Consider the following 24,231-nt stretch of genomic DNA (forward strand, 5'->3'; position numbering starts at 1 on the left):
TATGACAACCAGGTGAAGAACATGTTCATGATATGTTGCCTGGTAGTCCAGACACACAGGCAGACTTCAGCCTTTGACATCTCAAAGGAAGCACAAAAACCATTTATGAAGCAGTATAATTCCAAAATTATTCTGAATCAATTTCTAGTATTGGCAAAACTCTCCTTCAATTTATCCTGTAAAAGTAACAATTAAGATTACTAAATTGGTCAAAGAGTACACAAGATTAAAGCTTTGGTATATAAAATTATTTTTAAAAAACAAAGCAGTTAAAACAAATGACAACTTGCAAGTTAACTTCCCTCTTAAAAGAGCAAACAAAAAACCCAACAAAGCCAAAGCCTTACGAAATACAGATATGAAGATTTAAAAACAACATAGTGATCTCTTCTATATCATCTGAGAAACAGTGATGGTTCGTTCCCACCTGTAAAATTCAGCCCCTTTTCAGACTCCCCAGAAGCAACCCCTCAAGCAGTCTCCTCCCTCTAGAACGACTGGGTATGAGAAGTGAGCTGCAACTTTTTTTTCTTTCAGATGCATGTGGTAAGTAGTGCTGATGGATTGTAACAATACACATACACCAGTCAAATACTGGAAGTTGTATTAAAATGTCAAGAAAAAAAACCAATTCCTTCACATTAAAAGATACAGACTTATTACACTCAGTTCTGTATAACCACCCAAAGTGTTTGCCAACATCCTGTAATCCTAACATCAGAACCTATGTGCTTCAAAAAAAGGAAGTACACAAAGTACTAGTCAAAGATCTCTTAGTGTCCCCTGCTATCAAAGTTTGTGGATCCTGCTGCAACAGGTTTGTAAACAGAAGTGAAGAGGTCAGGCAGAAGTTATGTTAAAACCACAGCTCCAAATTTGAACAGAGTTGCCTCTGCTGCATCAAGGTCAAATTTACCCCAGGTAATTTAAAAGGCAACAAATTGGCATCTGAGACTTTCTAAGAGAAGTTTAAAATTGTGGGTCTTTCAAAAAAGTGTCCAAAAAAACCTGTAATACCAATGACCAGGATACAGCTGCTTCTGGGAATTAAAATCGTGAGTAGGCTGTTCTTTGCTGTTGCTGCTGTGATGGCGGCTGTCCTTGCTGTTGCTGAAGACGAACCTGCTGGGAGTATGGATCCTCAAGAGACTTAACAAAAATAGTTGTTTTAGGCCCAGTTTTCCAGACAATACCATTTGAGTCTATTACAGAGGACTCTACTGTGATGTTGTGGGTGCCAAGTATCACAAAGTTTAACAGAAACTGAGTGCTGAAGTAGTCGTTGTGTGGTTCCACCCTCTGCTCCATTTCATTGGTCATGTTGTCAATAGGAATCTGAGAACACATGGAAGGTTAAAATGCCATTTTACATAAACCTGTTAAAATAAGTTTTCTGTTCTCCATTTGAAGGAGAGAGGAAAAAAACCAAAGACAAATCTTTGTCCTCAATTTTCCTAAACCAACGCATATGCATGTTTGAGTCAGCTTGGCACACTTTTTAATTGATGAGTGAGTTATTTTTATATCTATTCACAGAAGCAAGGTAGCTAACAAGTCTTTTTCTCCCTGAGGTTCTAGGTTTCCAGAGTAATACAAGTCAGACAAACATTACACACTTCCTTGTCCTGTTCTTTTAGAAGCAACTGACTTCTTACCTCGTCCCCTCTCAACCCCTCCCCACCCAACAAAGAAAACAAACAAAAACCAACCCCAAACCCCACCAAAACAGGCCTTTCACTATATGTCACACATTAGGAGACCCTGAACTTCAGGTATGCAGTCTTTGATAAAACTGTTGACTTGAATTTAATATGTATCTCCTCAGGCAATTAGGACAGCCTGTCCTCCCAACTTCCATTAAAAAAAACCCAATCAACCAACCAACATCACCCCAATAAACCAAACCAAAACGAAAGAGAGGAAAAAAAAAACAAAACGAAAAAACATCTTAAAATGGGGATAAAGAAGTTCTAGAGACTATGTGGTAGAGAATAATCTACTCTTGCCTTTTTTCCCCTGGGGAGTTTCGTATGATTATACCTAGGCTGAATTTTCCTGACCTCAAGCAGATTCCTAATGACTTGTTCTGAACATCACAAAGTCTCTTACTTGGAAGAAAAGCTGTTAATAAAAAGGTATCAGCATACAGCAGACTTTAAAAACCCAGATCCATTCCATGCACTATGCCTGGCTCTGGCCAGTGCTTGAATGTCAACTGTTAAGAGTGAGAGGATCACAGAAGAACCCACCCATTTCAATCTGAAAATTCTGCTAACCAGAGGCAAACAAAAGAGCAGGAAAATACAGCAAGAAAGCTTAAGACTCCTCCTGGCTCTATTCTAACCACACCTTATAGTCTTGTCCAGATTTGCTCTGCAGCACTGAAGAGACATTTAGGCAGACAGATTGGATTTTACGGAAAAGGCCTGGTTTAGATCCATGCTGAACCACTCCTTCCACCTTTAGTGCCAATTGCTGATTGTTCTGTACTGCAATAGGTTCTGCTGGGTTCCTTGGAGATGGAGATAGAGCAAGCTGAAACACAAAAAAACAGACCAAAATGTAATTTTGTGCCTCCAGAAAAGCAAATACAATTCAAGGATGAAACAGAACATCTTCTTACAGAAAAATTTCCAAGGAGGGGTTTGGTAGGGAAGCCAGCAAATAGAAACACAGAACTTATTATAATAATGAGTTTCAGATATAATTAATAACCATCATCAGCAATAGCAGAGGTAGTCTGTATATCAGTTTCATTAATTGCACGTCTTCAAAAGAAGCAGAAAAAAATCTTCTACAAAATATCCACAGGTAAGTGGATTAGGCTGAACAAAGCAAAATGCAGTAGGAGTAAGTATTAAAAATATTAAGGCTTTAACTTTTCCCAGAAAGAGGGAGCACTTGAATTAAAAAAAAAAAAAAATTACACCCCTCCTCCCAAAGGTTACATATCAGCTGACTGAGTAAGAATGGCTATAAATATTACAGTTTTCTTCCAAGATAGTAAAGATTGCTTTTTAAAGGAAAAGGAAAAACAACACAAATTTATAAAAGTTGCCTTCCCAGGACTATAACATTATTTAGCTTTGAATCACCTAAAATTCCCGTTAGATTTTATCTTTAAGGCTTTGCAATCAAAGAACCGAATCCTACTTGCCTAAGTCATGGCCTAGTGGTTCTTAATGATCATAAGTACATATTATTCCTAACAGATAAACCAAGATGCTATTTGCAGTTAAGTGTCTTCACTAAAAATGCTAAAGCTTTTGCCTTCAGTAAGGCTTTTCTCATGAAGTAAAGACTCTATAAAGAGACGTTTCAGGCCACATTTGAGCAGTACTTACCTTAATGCTTGTAGACTGCAGCTTTTGAAAAAAGTACCTTTGAAATGAAAGTGGTACCTTCAACAACGCAATGACAGCATTGCACAGACAAGCTGTATGCTGTAAGAAACAGAACCAAAACAAATGAGAAAGAAATATCTTTTATAAGATAGGAAAGAGACATATATTTGATGTACTGAAATGGCAGCAATTTCCACTAGAAGTCCAGAAATATATTGATACAGTCACTGGATAACAGCCACTATGATGACAGTTACGACATTCAGCCTCTCTGTTTACGTTCTGCCCTTTATGAAGAAGGTATTCTGCTCTGGAAAGAATAAGGAGGCCAAGAAAAAAAAAAAATCCAAATTGTTTCAGCTCTAGTGTTAGAGTCAGCAGAGGAAGATCTGCCTGAAACACTTATACACAAAACCTTTACACACAAACTCTCAAATAAACAATAATTCCCCTCCAAGCAAGCAAGACTTGCACCTACCATAACTTTATGTGGTGCAATAATTAGACAAGGCTTAAAACTTACACTTCCTTTCCCCGCTGCACTGTACACACCGTTCTGGATCAGATGAGCCAAGGCAGGCCTACTGAAGTCACCAAGCTTCGCAGTTATGGAGCCAGTGACAACTAAGCTTACAGGGTTTTCCTTCGCTACGTTTTACACAACTCATTCTTCTATGCAATTTGGAATCAGTAAGGACTGTTGAATATAGAAACAAGGCAAATAGATGCCAGCCATGACAAACGAACTACCTTGTTCCCATCAGCATGCACTTCAGCTTTATGATGTTCACTAGCATTAGGAGACAAAACCATACTAGCCCTGTACAGGAGTACATTATCAGCTCACTGCATTCAGCACACTTTACATTGTGTTCTCTGATGACCTGTATTGATATGAGAAAAGCTATACTCACAAAACAGTATTAAATGCCAACAACTCAGTGACCAAAGCAAGGCTAGTGCTGGACCCTCCAGCACTGTGTGTGGTAGGGGAAGAATTCCTTCATGACAACAGCATGAACAAAGAGAATGCGCTTCAGTATTTGAATGTGAGTGTGGCAAGAGATCTGACAGAGACTTGACACTACTTTTAGGTGTCTTATCAGCATCTACTATATTTTTAGTATCAGAATTTTTAAAACATAATTTTTAGTCAGACCAGTAAGGTTACAGATGTCTTAGCAAAATCCTTTTTTTGGAATGTTTGTCTACATTTAAAATGTCTACATACATTTAAAACTGTTACTTGCCAAGTAAGACACAGGAGCATACTTCCTGTTCAGGGATTCCACTTCTTCCAGCACATGATTAAATACAGACATCATTCTTCTTTCATATTCACTCTCAACATGTGCTGTTCCATTTGAGCTATATTCCTGGAAACTAAAAAAAAAAAACCCACACCAAAACCAACCAAAAAAACAAACAAACAAAAAAAAGAAACCCTAAACCAACCAAACAAAAAACTCATGTCTAACATACTTTCCTCATCATAATCTGGGAGGTTCACTCCCAAACAGGTGCAACAAGACCATCTTCTGTTACAATTTGAAATCCATTAAGAAATAAGTATGTCTTTCAAACTGTTTACTCTGTTTCTTTACTATTTTTCCACATAAGACCTGCCCCTTACATTTAAACCCTTTAACTACAGCTTATCCACCACTTTCTGTCCCCACCCTTTCCCACTTGAAGCAGTTACAGACCTAACAGATTCAGCATGCTTAATTCCCCTAGCTTTTATTTAAGCCTGCAGTGTTTAAATCCCCTGGCTTTTATTTAAGCCTACAGTACTTACAATGTTTTTAAAAGTCTCACAACTCAAGGAAAAGCAAGAATGCCAGGCAGAGTTAAGACTAAATCTGGAAGTCTAATCTAATGCTCTGACTACAATTCCATCTCCTAGACACTTCATGTTTTGGAGTCCACAGCTTCATACTTTTTACAAGTATGACTAATAATACATCTTCTAAGCAATGCTTAATTCGTAATGAGTAGGACAGTCACTTAGGATGTTCACTTTTATTTCCAGTATTAAAATCATACATTTAAAAAGATGTTTCTCCACATTATCTTCCATTTAATCTTAGCCTGGGAGTTTCAAAGAGTGAGTCAATTCATAGACACTTCAACGTGATTTTTCTAGTGGGTACAAGTTAACTGTTAAAAATGAGCCAGGGTGACAGATTTGCATTAGAAGTTTGAACTAATTTAGTGCATATATTTTCAGGACTCTAAAGGAAACTAATGTGTGCTTACTAGTGTAAACAGTAGGTATGGGAGCTAACACAGGATGACACAAGTTAAAATAGGTGGCTAAACAAAAGATTAAAAGTTGTTTATTTTAACGCAAGTCTATATTTAAGACAAGTCCAGTATAGTGCTCTCAAAAGCAAAATCAGTACAAAATGCAAAACCTGAAACAGTCCCTAGCCTGCCAGGTATAGCACAGCAGCAGCAGGTCCTCAAGCCTGCCAGCAGCAGAATTAGAAGAGTCTACTGAGAAACCTTCTGAATGTTCTTTGAATTCCTATGTTTAAAGCCCCAAGGGTTTAGAAATAAATACCAAAGGAGTAGAAGCTTAGCTATCAAACCTACCTTGCAGATTCTGGATCCAAAATCAGAGCTTCTATTGCATGTGAAATCAACAGGCAGCTCTGCTGTTGTCTGATATTAATACTAAGGAGTTAAAACACTTAAAGTTGGCACCTAAAACAAGAAATGTAGTATATTTACTGGCACTTTACCTTATTTCTCTAGCTTTTATGAAGTAATCCTACAGTCATTATTCCTGTAGTAAACATAGACAAGAACTATGAAAATCCCAAGTTTACACTTGTTGCAATTTGTGTGTCATAATTTGTTCATAAAGTAATTCCAAACAATAGTATGGCAATGTTTACGTCCAAATAAGTTTTAAGCAATTGGTACCTAATTTATGTTACTAACTGCTTCAAAATTACTTTGTGCCAGTCTTCGTAGAAAATACGATGGTTAAGCTTCATGCTGTCCACATAAGAAGTAAAGTGGACAAACTCCAAGATTTTAAAAGGATACAGTTCTACATTCCTTAGAGTTGCCGAGTCTGCATCAAAAGATGACTGATACAGATCTCCATACCGTGTAGCCAGGCTTCGGAATTCCTCCATTGAGTGTTTCATCTACAGAGACAATGTTACTAGCCAAAAAACCAAATCAAAGCAAAAACAAAATACCACACATCCAAAAAATCACTACATGATAACATACAACACTGGATGAATAAGGCAACATATTCTGGCAAAATATGTATGTTCTTGCTTCTTCACACAGATAAAAAGCACCAAAGTGACAGACTATTATCCACCTATTAAACAGATTTTTCCTGTAACACAGCACCAACTCACCCTCCTTGGGTTAAAAATAAAGCAAAACAAAAGACACCCTACCAACAACCTCCCCCATCCCCTACTGGTAAATCAAAATGCTATGTCTACACACATTTTAGAAGCAGACTGTCTTGGTGTTCTATATGGAATCAAGTCAGTTGCCAATAATTGCCAAAAGGAGTTGCAGTACAATCCTAAAGTATATACTCTTCCTTAGGTAACTGCAGTATCTGAGGTGTTTCAAAACAAGCTGTGAAAGGTCATGCTGCAAGTTTAAGCGTACTGAGTGGCTTTCTACATGCATATCCTTCAAAGCTATGCAGATGAATGTGTGAGAAAGAATACATACACGCTCAGCTTCAAAATACTGCCTGCTATGGGCAGACATTTTTATAGCTACAGGTGAAAAATCAAGGCCCACTATTTAGCAAAACCCTTCACTACCACTTTTCATTTCTTTCCTCAGATATGTTTGCTGAGAAGCAAAACTGTGCAATTACATTTGTGACTCTGGTATGAAGAGTCAAACGAGAACACATGCCTGATTAGAGATGCGTCCACACCTTTGGAGATCATTTCCTGACGTCATAGCGATTGTCGTGGCAATAGCTGGTGGCGGACTTGTTTTTAGGCTGTTGCAGGTACAAATAAGTAGAGAAAAAGCTTGCAGAAGGTCAATCCTGAGTTTCACAAACCCACACTGGAAGCTCAGAGGATTAAGTGGCGTACTAGCAGCCTGAAACAGAGTAATAGGAATGTTGGCAATCTAGGTCAAAAGCAAACATGATAAAATAACTTTGCAATGTCACTGTACTGTCTCATCAGACAACTGAACCCTCCAGTTCCACTCTAAAAGCTGCTTTTTTAAAAACTACATTTAACAGATTTGCTCAACTTAAATCATACTGAATATGAAGGACACAGAAGTTAGGTAATTGCTAAGCTCTATTTCAAGTGTATCTCCCTTGTAACAAACGTGACTTAAGCTATTAGGGCACCTATTTCTTCTTTTTCCAAGGCCAAGCCATTAGGCTTCAGATGACATTAGTCCAGACAGTCCTTACTATAAGAGAGCACACACTGAATTGAAAGGCAAACAGAAGCACAAAGGACTGAAAAGTTATTCTCTGCATCAGCCAAAAGAGAAAGAATTGGCTAAAGTTACCCAGAGCAAGAGGAAGGGGTAATAATCTTTGATTTTTTTCGAACTGTGAAGTAGACAGGAACATTACAAAGGCACTGAACCTTGCATTTGATGAAGGCAGAGACACAGTTCAGTGACAATTAGGAAGAGTAAATAACAAAACTCCAGGAGGGTAGACATGCTGCTATTACTTAGAAAATATGGTTCTGTGAAACTTTGTTCCCTAACAGCTTATCTGACTTGTAGAACCATCTATGACAGCTTAGGACGCCCAGCAGGGATCATCTGAAGCGCTCAAGATTTGATAATAGTTAGGCCAAAAATCCACTATTTATTTTTCTTATACGGTGGGATTTTGAGAAGAGTACACTTTTTCTTCGGGGGGGGAAGCCATGTGCAAAACAAAGCACTGGGACCTTCTCTAACATACATCCATTCTTGGAGTAAAACTCCTGCACGTATTCCCCAGTGCCTCTCATTCCTCAACACAAAAAGTCACTTCTGTATTTATACAGGCCACCCCAAAACCTTACTAAGGACCATTTCTTTGCCAGGAGGAAAGCAGCAAACTAGTTTCTCACAAAATATCACAGCATCTGAGAACTGGCCCACTATTGACTAAAGTGAGGAAACATCAACCAACTGCAACCACTTTAAACTATTGAGCTAGATTTCAACCAAATAAATAAGACTATTTCATCACTTGAGCCATTCAACTCCCCTCTTATCTACCACTCTTCTTTCCCTTCTCTAAGGGCATAAAAAGAAAAATCCCTCTTGAATGGAAATTGTTCAGTTTATTCTACAAGGGTGGTTTCAGAAAACCCTCTGTGGAAGAGATCTCACTGCACTGTAATTGCTCTACAGAGAATACATGCTTTTATAGAGAGTGAAGTACCAGTACTTCTACCAGAAAATCCAGACATTTTTAGTAGCACGAATCGGACTTGATTCTTGTAAATGGAAATACAAGCTTGTCTCAATACTGCAATTTACCTTATCGGCTACCCAAATAGCTACAGGCAATAGATGAGTGACAATTCTTTTTTGAAAATGCCAGCGGAGTTCTTTGGCTCAGCCAAGTTCTTTGAACACCACCACTTGTTTTCAACTTATTTGGAGTTAATGCTACTTAATCAATGGTTATATTAGTGCTTTGTTCGAGTTCTGTATTTTCTCTAGATTACCAGCAGTGAAAAATAAGCACAATGCTTCCAATGAGATGCATGTTCTGTGCCAGAAAGAACATGTGCTATTCAAAACCTTTACTAACTATACAAGCAAGTACACAGCGAGACAGATGGGGACTGTGGCTAGCCCCTGTCCTCCCTGCCACACACCTCTCATCCATAAAGTAATGGGACTTATTTCCTCAAGTGGACTAACTCACTTGAAAGTACATTTCACATACAGCAATGCAAGACAGACAGTTGCATGTATTTCAAGAAGGAATTGAGAAATTTTCTGACAAGATCAGACACTGTCTGAATATTTCATCATTGCTAAACCGGGCTGACTGAACATCTGCAACAGATTTACTGGCACAGTGTCTTAAAAAGTAGACATCTACACAGGGTTCATGACATGCACTCATGGTCTGCAGTACCAACAGTGCTGAGTCATGCTCTACACTGAAACAGCAGCAACAGTAAAGCTGAAGTCAGAGGGAACAGACAGCAAAATTCTTCACCAGCAAGACATTGTGTGCAATTTATAGCACTTTTCTCCCCTTTGAGACGTTGAGTTCTGTAGATGCAAGCAGTGAGTGGCTCCTTTTACAGCTGATACACTCAAACATGGTTAGGAATTTGTCAACAAAGTCTGCAACAGCCAACAATAAAACCTGATTTCTTCTTCTCTAGCCCTCTGAAACCAGTACTTACTCCTCTGGAACACAACAACCCACAAGGAAGTGCTTTTCTGGGTGCAATACCTATGTGCAACATGCAGAAAGTGACATGACACTGACAGTTCAGTTACTGGAGGAAAAAAAGAGGCAGCTTCATTCAAAAGACATACAGAACACTGTATGTAAAGATTTCTTCATGGAAACTAAAATATGAAAGAAAGTATTGTGTGAAGCTGGATCGTCTTTTGTTAAGAAGCAACTTCACAGTAAGAACGAAAGGTCCATATTCATAAATGCTTTTTTTGTTTACATTCACAGACATGCACACAGCTTCTTGCTATTTCACTGCTTCAGAGAAGCAGAAAGGTATTTGCATAAAAGCAGGTACCATCTAAATTCTGCTGATTTGATGGGATTGAATTGTCCTCCCCCCTCTTACTAAATTGGTGTTGCCTTGTTGTTAGGATTCCATAGGATCACATCATTAAATACAAGGCAACATGAACTCAGAAGGAGGAAGACAATTAAATCCTTCTCTGTATCTTGAGAAAATAGCAGTCATTTTAGACAAATTCCCAGGCTTGACTATTACAATAGTGTTTATTCAGCCAATACAAGTATTGGGAAATTTTAAGTACTGTAACTTAAAAAAATCTGTCACATATCATATGGTTTGATCAAGGCAGGAAGTGGGGGGTGAGAAGATAAGAAAAGAAGAATCCAGCTAATCGCACTTAGCTGAGCTACAGGCTTTTCTCTCGGAAGACGCTGTGTGTTACAACTGGCTCTTCTCTGCAGCCCTCAAAAACAGCGTCTGGCAGATGTCAGACATCTTTAAAACCTTTTCAGGGGTTTAAGAACAGAAACATCATCTCTAAAGTAGAAGATCTGTGCTAACCGTCAGTGATGCTATTCCTTTGTGATAGGATTTTAAAGCTTCAGCAATGCAAGAAAGCGCTGAGCTATAGTTGTCCTCCTGCAAACCTGTCAGACACTGTTCTGCATGGGAGAACTCCTTCAAGCTGTTCAGCCAGAAGTAGAAGTGTTCTGAAGCCACCTGAGTCAGCAGGCTTTGGTACAGTTCTCGGGCCATGTCATGGTTGCCCTGCAATGACAAGAAAGTTTCTAAAGAGGGAACATGAAAGGCAGCTGTGGGTTTCTACAAAACAAACACAAATAAGAGAACAGTAATATCTCCAAAACTATTCTTATTTTTAAAATAAAAATAGCAAAATTTCTTCCAGTCATTTGATCATGACAATCCTAACAATAAATAAAAGCACAAATGTTTATTTTATGGAAATATCAGCCTGTGTAAGGTATAGAATTTTCTTACACAAGATAATTTGACAAGTTGAGAAACAAAGGCCAAAATATACTTTTATTTTTACTGAAGGCATATCTTCCATCCCCACAGAAACACTGGGTTTAAAACTGTCAAATGAGCCCAGACTAAAAATCAAAAAAAAGATCAAGAAACCTGACCGATTTACCAAAACAGTGCTATGCTCTGTCCTCTCTTCTGCAATACGTACTTTACCTGTTTAAAATTACCCCAGCATCTCATACAAGAGTTTCGACATAATTCTAACCCCAGCTGTGACTTTACTGAAGCAAAAAGCAAAATTGTTATCTTTTTTCTTCCTTTCTTCACATTTAGGAAAGAGAAGCACACATCAGGATGTCCTATGTCACCTTCTAAAGAACAGTTAGACAATGCAGATCAGGCACATGCTCAAGAAAGTATCAGGTCATTACTTTCTTCCTTCGAAGAGACAAGTGAAAAGCCATCCCAATGGGATGACTGCCCTAAAATGGCATATGTCTGAATCAGCATTCCAGGGAATTTGGAGGTAAAAATGTTTGTTTTGGTTTGGGTGTCCCCCGGCCCCCATTCACTTCCTCCTCTTGAGTCCTACCGTTTTCCTTACTTTCTTACTTTCTTTTTCCAGTTCAAATAGATCATTAGCAACCTTCCAAACACACAAAACAATTTTCCTCCAAGTATTTTCACTTACCATTCTGGAAGCCTGCCTGGCTATCCTGTAGGCTGTCCATCCATTGGAGGCATTCTCAAGCTGCTGTTTAATAACAGTTTTGATCTCTGAAGATAAAGCTTTCTGACTGGAAACAAATATCACTGTGGCAAGAGAAACCTAATGAAGAGTAGAGGGATGAGGAAGGTTTTATTTCGGGAACTAAACAAAACAAGGTTAAAAAAAAAAAAAAACAAACAAAACCCCAAATCTATTTCCTAAACTACCAGAAATTATCTGATTGCTTCTGGACTCAAAACTACACAGAAGATTACACATACATTTTAACTGAGGAACTTTTCTCAGTCTTATATCTTTTAAGTAGTCATGGCAACCCAAGTACTTCTTGTTCACGAAAGTAACTTTCTTTAAAAAAATCTGTGGTTTTTAACTGAGATATTTCAAATGCTCCAAATAAATTAATGCGAAGCTTGTAGTTTCTTTCTTACAATTCAAATTCATTTCCAAATAGATGTGATGAAAGCATTTTTATCTCTTACAGTATATTAAGAGCCATATGCTTCAGAGTACTGTATATAAATTGCGCTAACTGCCATTTTGTTTTTCTAAAGCATTATTTCACAGGTACCCCAATAATTTCAATAGCTAGGCTTGTCTAAGCAGTGCCATCTGCTGGAAAATCTAATGAAATACACTGCATAGTTCAGCTCCATCTGAGATGTGATTTTGACACCAAACACTGACTTATGTAGTCAAAAGTTAAAGCAAAACTAAAAATAAGGCTATAAACTGGCACATCAGCTTTGACCTAACAAATGGCTTAGCTGTCTTTTTAAATAAAATCCATCCACAATAGTTTATATAGACTTTATCCATCAAGGGCTATTCACCAGAAGGAGGTCTTACCAAGAGTTCCTGTTTTTTATCTGTGGTAGATCGTCCAATTAATTTATAGAGGTCCATCAGGTCTCCTAGCATCCCATCTGCTAAGACAGGCAGCTGCATGGCAATAGCTGCTAAACAGTGGCACATGAGAATCCTAGCAGCATCCTGGGCACTGTGCAATTGGGTCAGCAGGGACTCAACTACTGACTGGCTCAGGTGAGGACGGCACTTGACCAGCTTCACCATACAAGTTAACGTGATCTGCAATTCACACAATCAACAGTTACAATAAACATGACATCTACTTAAAAATAAAAGCCAGGCACACTTATGTGCAAGTATGACTGCAGAAATACAGAAGATCTGGTATTTTCAAAACCATGTACTCTACAAAAGATGAGATTTTTTTTTTTAAGAGCCCAAGCCTCTGTCCCTGAGCTCACAGCACAAAAGCGTATCACAAATTCAAGAAACAATAATCTCTTTTCTCGCACTACCTGCCCTTACAGGCAAATGACTAGATAAAACTACTGGTAGCAGCTTGTAAACTATTATTTTTATTTTCCCCACTTCATAAGAGTGTTGTAATTATGTACATCGCATCCTCATCTCCAAAAAGCAGGTTCTCACCAAGATTCTCTTTGTCCTCCAGAGACACCTCTACCCTACATACAAGTTCATGTTTTATTACAGCTGTTTCTCCAAGACGAATGCATTTTCTGTGCCCTGCCCCCAACAATCAACTTACTCTAGACCTGAGAGGAGTTGCATATTGTTGTGCTCAGTTTCTTACTGCTCTGAACTCTGATTATGGGCAAAACACAGAAAAATCTTCACCTCCTTCCAGTAAGTTATGCTTCCACCAGAAAGGATCTGGTGCACACTAGCCCTTCTGTTATACAAGCTATTACTGTAACTTACAGCTATGCTAGGGAATAGGGAAAGACAAGACAAAAAAAAAAAAACAAAAACACAACAATTCTGTCACCTTTAAGGTTGCCTGAGCTCCTGGACTGTCATCTTGACTACAAAGAACAAGAAGAGATTCTAAGCCAAAAACTGCATCTTGCTCCAAAGGCAGAAGATCTAAGAAAAGAAGAACAGAGTTAGTTCCCTGTTACATTTTCAGACCATAACTGGTGAAATGCTTGCACTGGTGTTGCAGTCATGACAGATAAGTATCTTTCTAATACTTCTCCCTTACCTTATTTTGATTAGAAACAATCCTGCCATTCCATGCCTTAGGTAACTATTCAGCTGTCACACCAACTGTGACATTTGTAGAGTGTGCATAAATCTCTGGACTAAGACTTCTAGATGCCTTGTAATTAATTGCAACAGACTTTGGGCTAAGAGTTTTCAAAAGTTGACAGACAATTCATTAGTCTTACAGCAAAGGCAAGACAAGCATTTAGCACAAGCTCTACTGTGCCCATTAATTTTCTTTAAAATAGATTATGATGGAATCTTCCCAATCATAAAATCATAGAGAATATTTTCTACTATAGTCCCCATTCTACCTAACCAGCACAAAGGATCAGACAGATTTACAGACAAGACCAGTTAATACATGTTAAGTGCATCAGCCTGACTGTAAACAGACATTTCATTGTCCTTGCTTTCATTTACCTTTTTCCTGACAAGAGGCTGATATATTAGTCAGAATTCTCACACCATGAGCTGCAATGCCACGGTTATTATGGTAACAGCACTCCTGCGCTAGTTTTACTAAATCAAACGATCTTGCAGTTGCAGCTGCTGTTCCTACATAAAGACAAGGCAAACAGGAGATAAAACAGCATAGTCCATAATTATACCACAGATCCTGTCAAGTACATTTCTGCAAAAAAATCTATATTGCGTTAGGATTTTTTTTTTTCCGTATGTTTAAAGGACAAGATGAAACATACTTTCTCTCTTTCTCTCCCCACGTTCAGAGGCTCTCCCTCCATTCCTGAACACTATTCAAGTTAGACATACATGACAAAGTATATTTGGGTCTGAAGGCTGATGTTTCAGGGACTCAGAATAGTGCCTTAAGAAATATTACATTTGATTTAAAAAGCTGGTGAGCACATTAATTATGAAGACATGCCAGAATGACTGAAGAGGGTGTACTATCTTTCTCCATTTCTACAGCCCTTGCAGTTGGGCTCATAATACTCATTAGGGCAGTCTGGCTTTCAAGAACAAAGAAAACAGTATCATCACCATTTCAAGTCCAAGATACCTTGAATCACTTCAAAATGTCTACTCTGTTTCTCCAAAATATAGTCACAAGGCAGAAGGATTCACCTGGTACTGAAGCAGGTCATTCCCACAAGGGTGGCATAGCTTCACTGTGCCAGGGTAACACACCAGCCTACTCTCACACCATTAAGTCTCCATGGCACTCAAAAACTATGCAAATCCATGGTTTCAAAACACCTTAAGCAGAATGCAGGTCATCCATTTGAGAGGCATTACATTTCTTCATTTTATGAAGAAAAGTGGAGGAGCCAAAGGTAAAAAACCCTTTCATGTAGTGTATTACCCACAAAATCCAGAACAAAAATTTTGGACTATGACTATTCATGGGTATACAGTATCCCATTTCAGGTTTACATATGATGAACACAGTTTGACTCTCAGCTAACGTTCTGAATTCCAAAAATAATTTAAGAATATCCTACAAAGTGTTTAGATGAAATTGATTATCAGTAGACATCTTTGGCATTTCCAATGGGTTGGCTAATAATCCAATCCAGTTTTCTTACCTGGAGCACTGCTGAAGTACTGTTTAATAGCGATTGTCCCCGATAATGTGGAAAGAACAGATAGCATGCCCAGTTTCAAGCTGTCATAAGGAGTGTGAAGAGCAGATTCACAGAGTGCCTAAAGATTAGCAGGAGAAAAGATACAAAGGGAAGGAAGTTCCACAAGCTATCTGTATTAAACATTTAGTTGCACTCTGAAAAGTCTTGAGAGTCAAAATTTTTCCACAGAAAATATTACACTGAAATCAAAAGTCAGAAGTCGTGTCCTGAAGCATGTTTGAGGACATGGCTTGCAGAAAAGTGATGGTGGGCTTCATATGCTAGGAAGCACCAATTATAAACCATTTATTAATTAAAAATCAGTGGCAAAAGTATTATCAGGTCTCTTTGATCAAATATTGCAAAAGATTTTAAGACAGTTCTCCAGTCTTAGAGGTATACAGATTGTTTTGCCTTATGATAATCTGCGGAGTTTGATGTAAGTATACATCTCCAAAGAGCAAACTTCCAAGTGTCATTTCCTTTACCAGTGCTGGTGTCCAACAGAACACAGTTGAAGTTTCTTGATAAACATCTTCGCGCATACTTTATTTTTTAACTCATTTATAGTAGAGCTCCTGTCATACTTTTGTACTTTTTGCCAGATTTCCTCAGGCCTTACCATATCTAAATTGGAAAAACTCTTAAAATCCACATTGTTCTCAGATTTATTATGCCAAAAGAGTCCACAACTTAGTCATCCACTGGCTTTAGAGGCTATTTTTGGTCAACATGAGAAAGCAATGAGAGACAAATGGAAAATATAAGTATACTCTGCCTCAGAGAGTGCCAAAGCTGCATTATAACATACAGTAACTAAGAACAACAACCCAGAATTAATTTCACAGAACAAATAAAAACCCCAAATAGATGTCTTATCAGGCATACGAATGTTCTTGTATGGTGTATGGGGAAGTTCCAAATAAACTTGTAATTTGTACCAATGTAGTACTTTGCTAATCTACTGAACAGCACGGCATCAACAGACAGAAGAAGATAAAGTGATTAGGGTTGAAAATGAGTCTTGATGCCTCCCAAGACACCGATGTTTTAGTCCACTGCTATTAGATCACCACTCACAGAGCATGTTTGAAACAGTAACTATGAAGGATGCCAGGAGCACAGAAGAATTCACAGGATGGACTGCAGATTGCTTGTTACCTTCACAGTCAGGAGGACTGCTCTAAGCATCAACAGCAACAGCTTCTAAAGCTCATGTCTGGAAGTCAGTGAAGTCTCCACTACTCAAAGATCAAGCCTCCTGCCTGACCTACACAGACAGTCCCAAAACGCTGAAGAAGTTCGCACTGCTGAAACTCTTGTTCGTGAAAAGGTACAAGAAGCACGTTTTGCCACGAGTAAAGAGGGGTCTCTTCCAGTCCGTGTTGTACAAGCATTATCAAGTAATTTCAATGTATGGAAAAGAGTTACCCAACTCAAAATGTTGACTATGTATTTTAGAAGTCAAAAAAACCTCTCATTACTACTGCATATCATTCAGCAAACAGTATCAAGCTTCAGTCAATTAATTCTGTTCTAACCCAGTCACTACTTTAGTTCTGACATCAGTGGAACTTTTACCTACGCATTTCAACCATCGGGACACCTACTTTAAGACACTATGTAATGATGAAAGCCATGTTACTGATGTGTCTTGCTTGTACCAAGATAACTACCAACAAGGCATAATGGTATAAAGTAGCATTTGCACTGCAAAGAATCCATAAACCATTAAAGGAATTCCTTAACATTCCTAACAGGAAATAAATTTCTGGTATTAATCCATTATGAAGAATAAAGCAGTTCACTAAAATAAAAACCTCTGCACACACCAAATCATTTTAGCTAAGAATTGGAGACAAAGCAAAACATGCTTTATTTCTCATTATTAACAAAAATCCGCATAGTTTTTCCTCCCAGCTGCCTTATGCCCCACAGCATATAGCAAACCTAGCTTCTAAGAGTAGTAAAAACAAAGAAAAAAGACCCAGAAAAAGCAGAGCTATAAGCCTGTGCCATAAAGTTCTTGAAGTATTTACTTTCCCATTAGAATTTTCATCTAATCAAGTTGCTTGCTATAAACATTTCTACCAGAAAAAATGGAAAGACAGGAGAAAAAAATGCTTATATGCAACTGTGGTTGGAAGAAAGCGGCAATACTATCTGCAATATAACAAGTATTTCCCCAAATAACACAGGTGCACTATAAACACCTTATAGGGTCTCATTCATACAACAGGAGTCACAAGGATACTACTAAAAATGAGCCATTAATCCTAAGAAATTAAGTCAAAGCTACATTTGTCCTTCTAAGTATACCTTGCTGGATGACATGCTTTGACAAATCCCAGAGAGAGTCTCTGTTACATGAGAGCACCAATATCTGTTCAGTACAGTAAGATTAATGTAAACATTCAGATAAGATAATAGACATGAGAGCTAAGTTTTTCAGGTGGAAAACTCATTTCCTTACTCTAAAATGGCCTAGAGTAGCCTAACTTAAGGATATGGAAATATAAGTTCTTCCTTTCTTTACCTCCCAGATTGTTCTTCTGGAAAGAATTCCACAACTAATTGTAAAGTTTCATAATAAACTTTAGCTAAAAAAAAAGTATAAACCTGAATATTTTCTCTGCTCCATGTATGTGGTGTCTTGTTGGCCAGCAACTTTAAATCTTGGATTGCAAGCCTCTTCACAGCCTTCCTGGGGTCATTTTTCAAGTACTGCAACAAAAGCTGGATCTGCAAGAAAGTAAATCCATTGTTTAAGAGAGAGATGCTACTAGAAGGAAGTCTTTTCAAGAGTACTCACCAAGAAATTTTGAGCATACTCAGCCAAAACTAACTTTATCTGTCTGACTGCTTGCCACATGGAAAAGCCCCTACCTACGCTGCGAAGCCACAGCAAGCTAAACAGTCTGACAGCCAATTTTTACCATCCAGCTCTCATGGTTCATGCACCCTTCTCTACTTCACCTTGCACACCTGAGAAGCCTTGAGACCTGCTTCAGTTCTCACAGAAATACCATAAAACAACCCTGATAAGCTCAGTAAACATGCCATACTGTCGTGATTATGCTACTGGTAAGTATTCTGGGAATTCGATGCTAATTTGGGTGTCTGCATGATCTGCAGTTAACAGATAGCCACACATACCTTGTACGTCTCAGTAGTTGCCAAAACAACCCCAAAAAACCCAACCAAACAAAACCAACCCCTACCCACCCCCTCCAAAGCATTTATCTCAAATTAAGTGGCACTCAACTGCACATCCTTTGTTGTGTTGATTACCTGCAAATTTAGAGACAGAATAGCCAGCACATGAAAAAGCATGAACATGCTGGCCATGGTTTTGCTTTCCATTCCCACCCTGGCTACATAATTTTCAAGCAGTGCTGGCTGTTACATTGCAGAAATACAGCCTAAAGCACCACACTTACCACCATTTAAAAAAAAAAAAAAACAAGAACCCATTTCGAGTGTTCTATTGTTGTTTCAGTAATGAATCTAAGCCAACTAACAAAAGCATCCTCTGAAATACAGAAATCAGCCATACCAAAAAGGGGTTTCAGACAGATCAATGCTATTAGTCTAACAGTTACAGACACCAGCCTTCCATAGCTGTGCAGGACTGAAAGAAAGCAAATAATTTTCATTACTACTTTGCTAGGATTAATTAGATGAATCTCAAATGTCACTGTGTTCAGACTTGCTATATAAATCATGTCCACAAAACATACTATCAGAGCATAAAAGCATTGTATTTCTCCATCACTGCTTTCCCACAACTTGGTTTATAGTCCTAAATAACAGCAACACAATCAAATTCCTCAGAGTTCTTCAAGAAATAAATCTTTAAATGCACTCTATGATATTGAAATATTCGTTTGCTTGCCTACAAGGAAGGGAAGAGGCACACCCAGAACCCAAGAGAATATACAGCAGTGAAAAGTGAAGTCTGGGTTCTACAGGTAAGATGAAATGTTTTCAGGAAAAATCAGGGTGTTTGTTATCCTAAATGCTGATGGATCCTAGCTGATTTCCATCCCAGTTGACTTACAGACAGACAGTTTATGATCTGTAAAGAAGGGGTCCTGTGTTTGATGGGGTAATCTGGAAATGTGACCAGAGGGCAAAAAAATATGGAAGCAGCAGCAGTTTTCAGGGTATTCTTTCTCTATAGCACATAGGAACAGCCATCCTAGCATATCCACCATGATTTATTTTTGGCATCAGCTAGAATCCGATGTTTTTTTAAATGTACTTTGTACTTTAAATTGAACGAATAAATTAGGAAGAATTACCTGTTTAGGAATGTCAACCAAAGAAGAAGCAGCAAGCAGAGTAAAGGTGTGCAGAGTAACAATTACCATCTTGGTAGAGGGATATGATGTTACCAGCTGCTGAAGCAGCTGCCGGGAGCTGGAAGCCAGGCTAGCATCATGATGCATGTGCTGTAGAATAGGGATCAACTTCAATTTCAAGTCCACAGGTGTGGCTAGACCTGCAACAAGGACAGACATAGGCAGAGTTAGTCCTTTGTACCAGCTTTTGGTAGTACGGGGGCACAAAATATGTCTGCATTGCTACCACTGCTGAACACAGATTGTGCAGACACTTGCATTCGTTTCAAATAACCCATCTACTCGCTAGCAGCAAAACCGCAGCAGTATCAAGCACTTCCATGGTTCTTGGAGAAGGTTGCTCCTTGCTTTGGTACAGGTACTACACATATTAACTCATCTGAGGCAACCTGCAATAGCTTACAGAAGTTCATTCATCAACCTACAGATGAGCTTTTAATCTTTACCAAACAGGTGTTTTGAAAACTTAGATTTTTAAGAGGACACAAGAGCTAGACATTAGATTATTGGTTAGCTAATTTAATTTAAAAACTGGAATAATTTGAGGATAAAGGCAACAGTATTCTGATACCTGATATTTACATACAGATAATAAAGAATTGTCAAAGAAATTATGAGCTTTTCCCTTTATCATTCAATATGTGTATGTACCTTGAATCATTTCACTGATTTTATTACATATTCCTGCAGCAAAATCCCTGTAGAGAAAATACAAAGCACCAGGTGAATTTTTTCATTTAATAAATAAATATTAGTAATTAATAATAAAGTAATTTAAAATAAAGATCAACTGAACTACCCAACAATGCATTTTACCAATAAAAACTTTTACAAGAGTGTTTGCCAATACCTAAGTCACGTTAGAACCCTGTACATAGACATGATCAAATGATAAAACGGAGTCTTTCAAACGTGTCAAAGTGACAAGCAGCAATACAATCAGCTGCCTAATACAACTTCTGTAAAATAATCCTTGATTAAAGCTGCTATCCACTTTTCATTCCCATATTTATGAGCTTTCCATTTGTATTTCAGAAAAAAAAAAGATAGATTTCTGTTAAACTTGTACTCAGATTTCTTTACAATGCTGTTATGGCACATAATTAAATGCTTTGCTATAAATGACATGGCTAGCACGACAGAAGAAAATATTAAGTTTTGTGAATGCCAGTTTCAATGGATTTTCCTTCCTCTGTAATATGAAAAATAAAAAAAATTACATCTTACTTTGATTGTGCAGAAAAGTTGGCAGCAGCAAATATCGCAGCTTCAACTTCCACATTATCATGGGAATCCAAACTCTGACGAATACTGTGATGTGCATTCTTCCTTTCTGGAATAATAGATGCCATGCTGCCCAACATCCTACAGAAACAGATCACAGCAAACTCAGGACAAAATGATCATGAAGAAGTGCAAGATGAAACCAAACAGAAATGTAAAAGGACTGCTAAAAAGACTAAATTTCTTATATAAATATGTGCTTTTTCATGTCTATTACAGAAACAAACAAATGCTAAAAGTAGGCATATAATTAAAAGGTTAAAATTTTGTCATGAGGCTTATGCTAATGGGTTAATAAAAATTAACTATATTTTGGTACCTTTTAGCTTGAAATGGGCACAGTGAGAAACTTATCAATAATCCTTATAAAATTACAAGTGCACTATGACACTAGGAACATCGAGCATTCTTAAGATGCTTTTACATTCAACAATTTTACAACAATTTTTACAACACATTTAATGCTAAAATGTACTGATGGCTCTTTTCAGACAGATATGAAGTACACATCATGGGATTTAAAATCAGAAATGTGGTAGTCTAGGGGGATTAAAAAAACACTTAACTGTTTCCACTCTCCTCCCAATTAAGACTGCAGAAGTAAATAAGTGACAAATGTCTGAACAGTCATAAATGTTAACTACATGCTAAGAACACGGAGTTTCTAGAAACTCTGTGTTACTATGATCAAGCAAGCAAATGTCTGACTTCCATCATTTGTTTCTAAGATCATTTGCTGATCTGAGGTAAGGTTATTATTGGGAACAGTGTAATAACTTTTGTTGAACTGCTAAAAAGGGAGGAAATCAAAGCATCTACACTTTTACTAAGAATATCTCAAAGATATTTTTCAAACATATTTAGCATAATCCAATTAAAAGAATGAATGCAGGATTTGCACTGACGGTAATTTTAGCAAGAGTTGTATGCAAATATTTACACACAAATATCCAGCAATAAAATTCCATTAGAGATACAGACACCAAAACAGCAGGCCAGTGACATTAAAGATAATTTACTTTTTTTTCTTCCATTTGATTCCTAGGAAGGCCAAAGCAATCAGTAATATAAGAGCAATACCTTAGAAGTTATTATCCGTGATGAACAAGCAGTAAGCTTCTAGCACAACAAAAAATGAAAAACAGGTGCAAGTGTAACAAGGTTCACATAAGTTTTACTTACAAGTTCACAAAAATTATTTTGCCAAATAGGAAAGCGCTTTCTTCTTGATCTTGGTCTAAATATGTCATATGCAATATATCATATGTTGCATATAGCTACAGCCATCTAAGTTATACATACAACAGTTTCATTTTTCTTCTCTTGAAAACACAAAATTTCATTGTTGCAAATTCCAATTTGTCTGACACCATCCACACAATTCTTACCATCACAAATGGTTAACAACTTTGTTCTTCTGCTCACAGATCCTTATTGTTCACCCCCCAAGACAGATGTCTTTGCTTTTATCTCTATGATCAATGTAGAAGATGCCTCCCATACTTCATTCATGGTAGTTGCAGATTTCATTATTCCAGACTAGCACACTAATTAGCTAGAGATTTCAAGTAAATTAGGTTCGTTTATGTAATACATACCGAAGTGTGATAGCTCGAGCAACTGGATCATTGCTATGAATTACCGAGAAAACTCTTTTCACAAACTCATCCACATTTAGGATCTTCTCTAAGTGCTTCTCACTCTGCTGAGTAACTTTCAGCACACACAGCCTCAGGAAGTTGTTTCTATTAGAAGACACATGCATTTCTTTATCAGGCTGTTTTACAATAAAAAAATCAAGCACTTTAAATTCAAAATTAAGATAACTTCTAAAAGTTACTCAAAACAAGGGAAAGTCTCTGCTTTAGAAATGGTGTATTTAAGTAGACTGATCTAGTTAAAAAGAGACTATTAACACACTACTGGTGTATTTTCTAGTAGAGGTAATGTCAAATTTTGATCCAATTCCAGGGAAATGAACCTGTTGACACCACCGAGGAGGAGCGTAATCATATGCCTGTTCTGTACACACTTCGGGATCTAATTCTGCTAGAAAACCATGTCCAGGTCTAAGACAAAAAAAGTCTAATTGCTATTTGCCAGGTGCAGGTGAATTTTTTTTCCCCTCCTGGAACCAACAGTGAAGATTCCACAACAACAACAGATGACTTTGTAAGCTATTACAGAGTAGCTCCAATTTCACCACATGCAACATTTAGACATCAGGCACTTGGAAAAGCTACACTTTGGGATTTGTTATTACCACTACTTAAACATGAAATTTGCACATATTATCATCAATCTATTGATCAATTACGCATTTGAGCATTCCTATATAGCAGAATTTACACCACTAAACTTAAATCGCTCAGTTAGTAAGTGAATCCTCAGATCAGGACAGATGGAAAGGAGCTGTGTCACTGATCACTCACAGCCACTTAAGTCTGCTACGGAGAGGGAAAGCAAGCTTCAGACAAGAACAACTTGTCCTCAGTTGGGCAGGTGCCAGTATGGCGTTATCAAGCAGGCAGAAAAACCCCACGACTGCCCAAGCTCTAACACAGCAACACTCAATAATACAGTGTTACTGCAGATCAGAGATTTGAATGGATAAAAAATGTCTGATACTACTTACCCGACTCTGAAAACGTCAGCTAGCTTTAGGAAAGCTGAATTAATGAGAATAGGGAAAGGATATTTCTGGAAAAGCCTAGGGAAACGAACGACGGCTTCACACTGCTCCCCGAGCTTGCCAGACCTGAGGCCTAAACAAGAGAACAGTAATTACCGAGGACCTTCAGAACCGGGTCCTCCCTCCGCCCCCCGCTCGCGTAAAGGGGCACAAAACGAAGCTCCCAACCGCTGGGAAGCGAAGGACAGGACGGCGGCGGGCAGAGAGCGGGCGCCAACGGCCCTAACGGCAGCCGCGCAGGACGGGCGGGCGGGCAGCCCCAGACCGGCGTCAACACCGAGCCCGCCCGGCCTCACCTTTGTCCAGTTCCATAAGGGCGGAGTTGGCGTCCAGCTCCTGCTCGCCGTAGCCCGCATCGGCCAGGAAGGACTTGGCGCTGGCAGCCATACCGGACCCGGTCCCGGTCCCGGTCCCGCTCCCCGTCCCCGCCCCCGCCCCCGCCCCGGTGGTGCACATGCGCAGTCCCCCTCCCGCCACCACAGCCCAGGGGCGGCCGCACTACCGCCTCG

The 24,231-nt window shown here is 38.4% G+C and overlaps 1 protein-coding gene across 2 annotated transcripts; it reads right to left on the reverse strand.

Moving 5' to 3' along the window:
• Positions 1–626: 626 nt before the first annotated feature.
• On the reverse strand, positions 627–24,148 carry INTS7 (integrator complex subunit 7). 2 transcript variants are annotated; one of them, XM_064446180.1, is made up of 20 exons: positions 24,019–24,148; positions 23,666–23,795; positions 22,629–22,775; positions 20,974–21,111; positions 20,398–20,444; positions 19,687–19,886; positions 18,002–18,124; positions 15,344–15,461; positions 14,217–14,351; positions 13,576–13,673; positions 12,609–12,848; positions 11,724–11,861; positions 10,604–10,810; positions 7,254–7,448; positions 6,402–6,505; positions 5,943–6,011; positions 4,595–4,727; positions 3,345–3,443; positions 2,350–2,535; positions 627–1,335 (listed from the first exon to the last, which is right to left on the reverse strand). In XM_064446180.1, the coding sequence occupies exons 1-20, from the start codon at positions 24,107–24,109 to the stop codon at positions 1,048–1,050; spliced, it is 2,886 nt and encodes a 961-aa protein (XP_064302250.1). In that variant the 5' UTR covers positions 24,110–24,148; the 3' UTR covers positions 627–1,047. The 2 variants fall into 2 exon arrangements, with proteins under 2 accessions (XP_064302250.1, XP_064302251.1); XM_064446181.1 differs by lacking the exon at positions 627–1,335 and having other exon boundaries at positions 2,397–2,535; positions 4,576–4,727.
• Between the last annotated feature and the right edge of the window lie 83 nt (positions 24,149–24,231).

The sequence above is a fragment of the Phalacrocorax carbo genome, chromosome 3, assembly GCF_963921805.1.
Source record: "Phalacrocorax carbo chromosome 3, bPhaCar2.1, whole genome shotgun sequence".
In the NCBI taxonomy this organism is placed as follows: Eukaryota; Metazoa; Chordata; class Aves; order Suliformes; family Phalacrocoracidae; genus Phalacrocorax; species Phalacrocorax carbo.

Bases quoted from the DNA above. Each gene is read 5' to 3' on its own strand.
- INTS7 (XM_064446180.1), bottom strand. From the start codon at position 24,109: ATGGCTGCCAGCGCCAAGTCCTTCCTGGCCGATGCGGGCTACGGCGAG. The intron at 20,445-20,973 runs GTAAGATGTAAT...TTTTCTCTACAG, and splicing joins AACTTTTCTGCACAATCAAA to GGATTTTGCTGCAGGAATAT. The intron at 14,352-15,343 runs GTAAGAAAACTG...GTCTTTATGTAG, and splicing joins GTACTTCAGCAGTGCTCCAG to GAACAGCAGCTGCAACTGCA.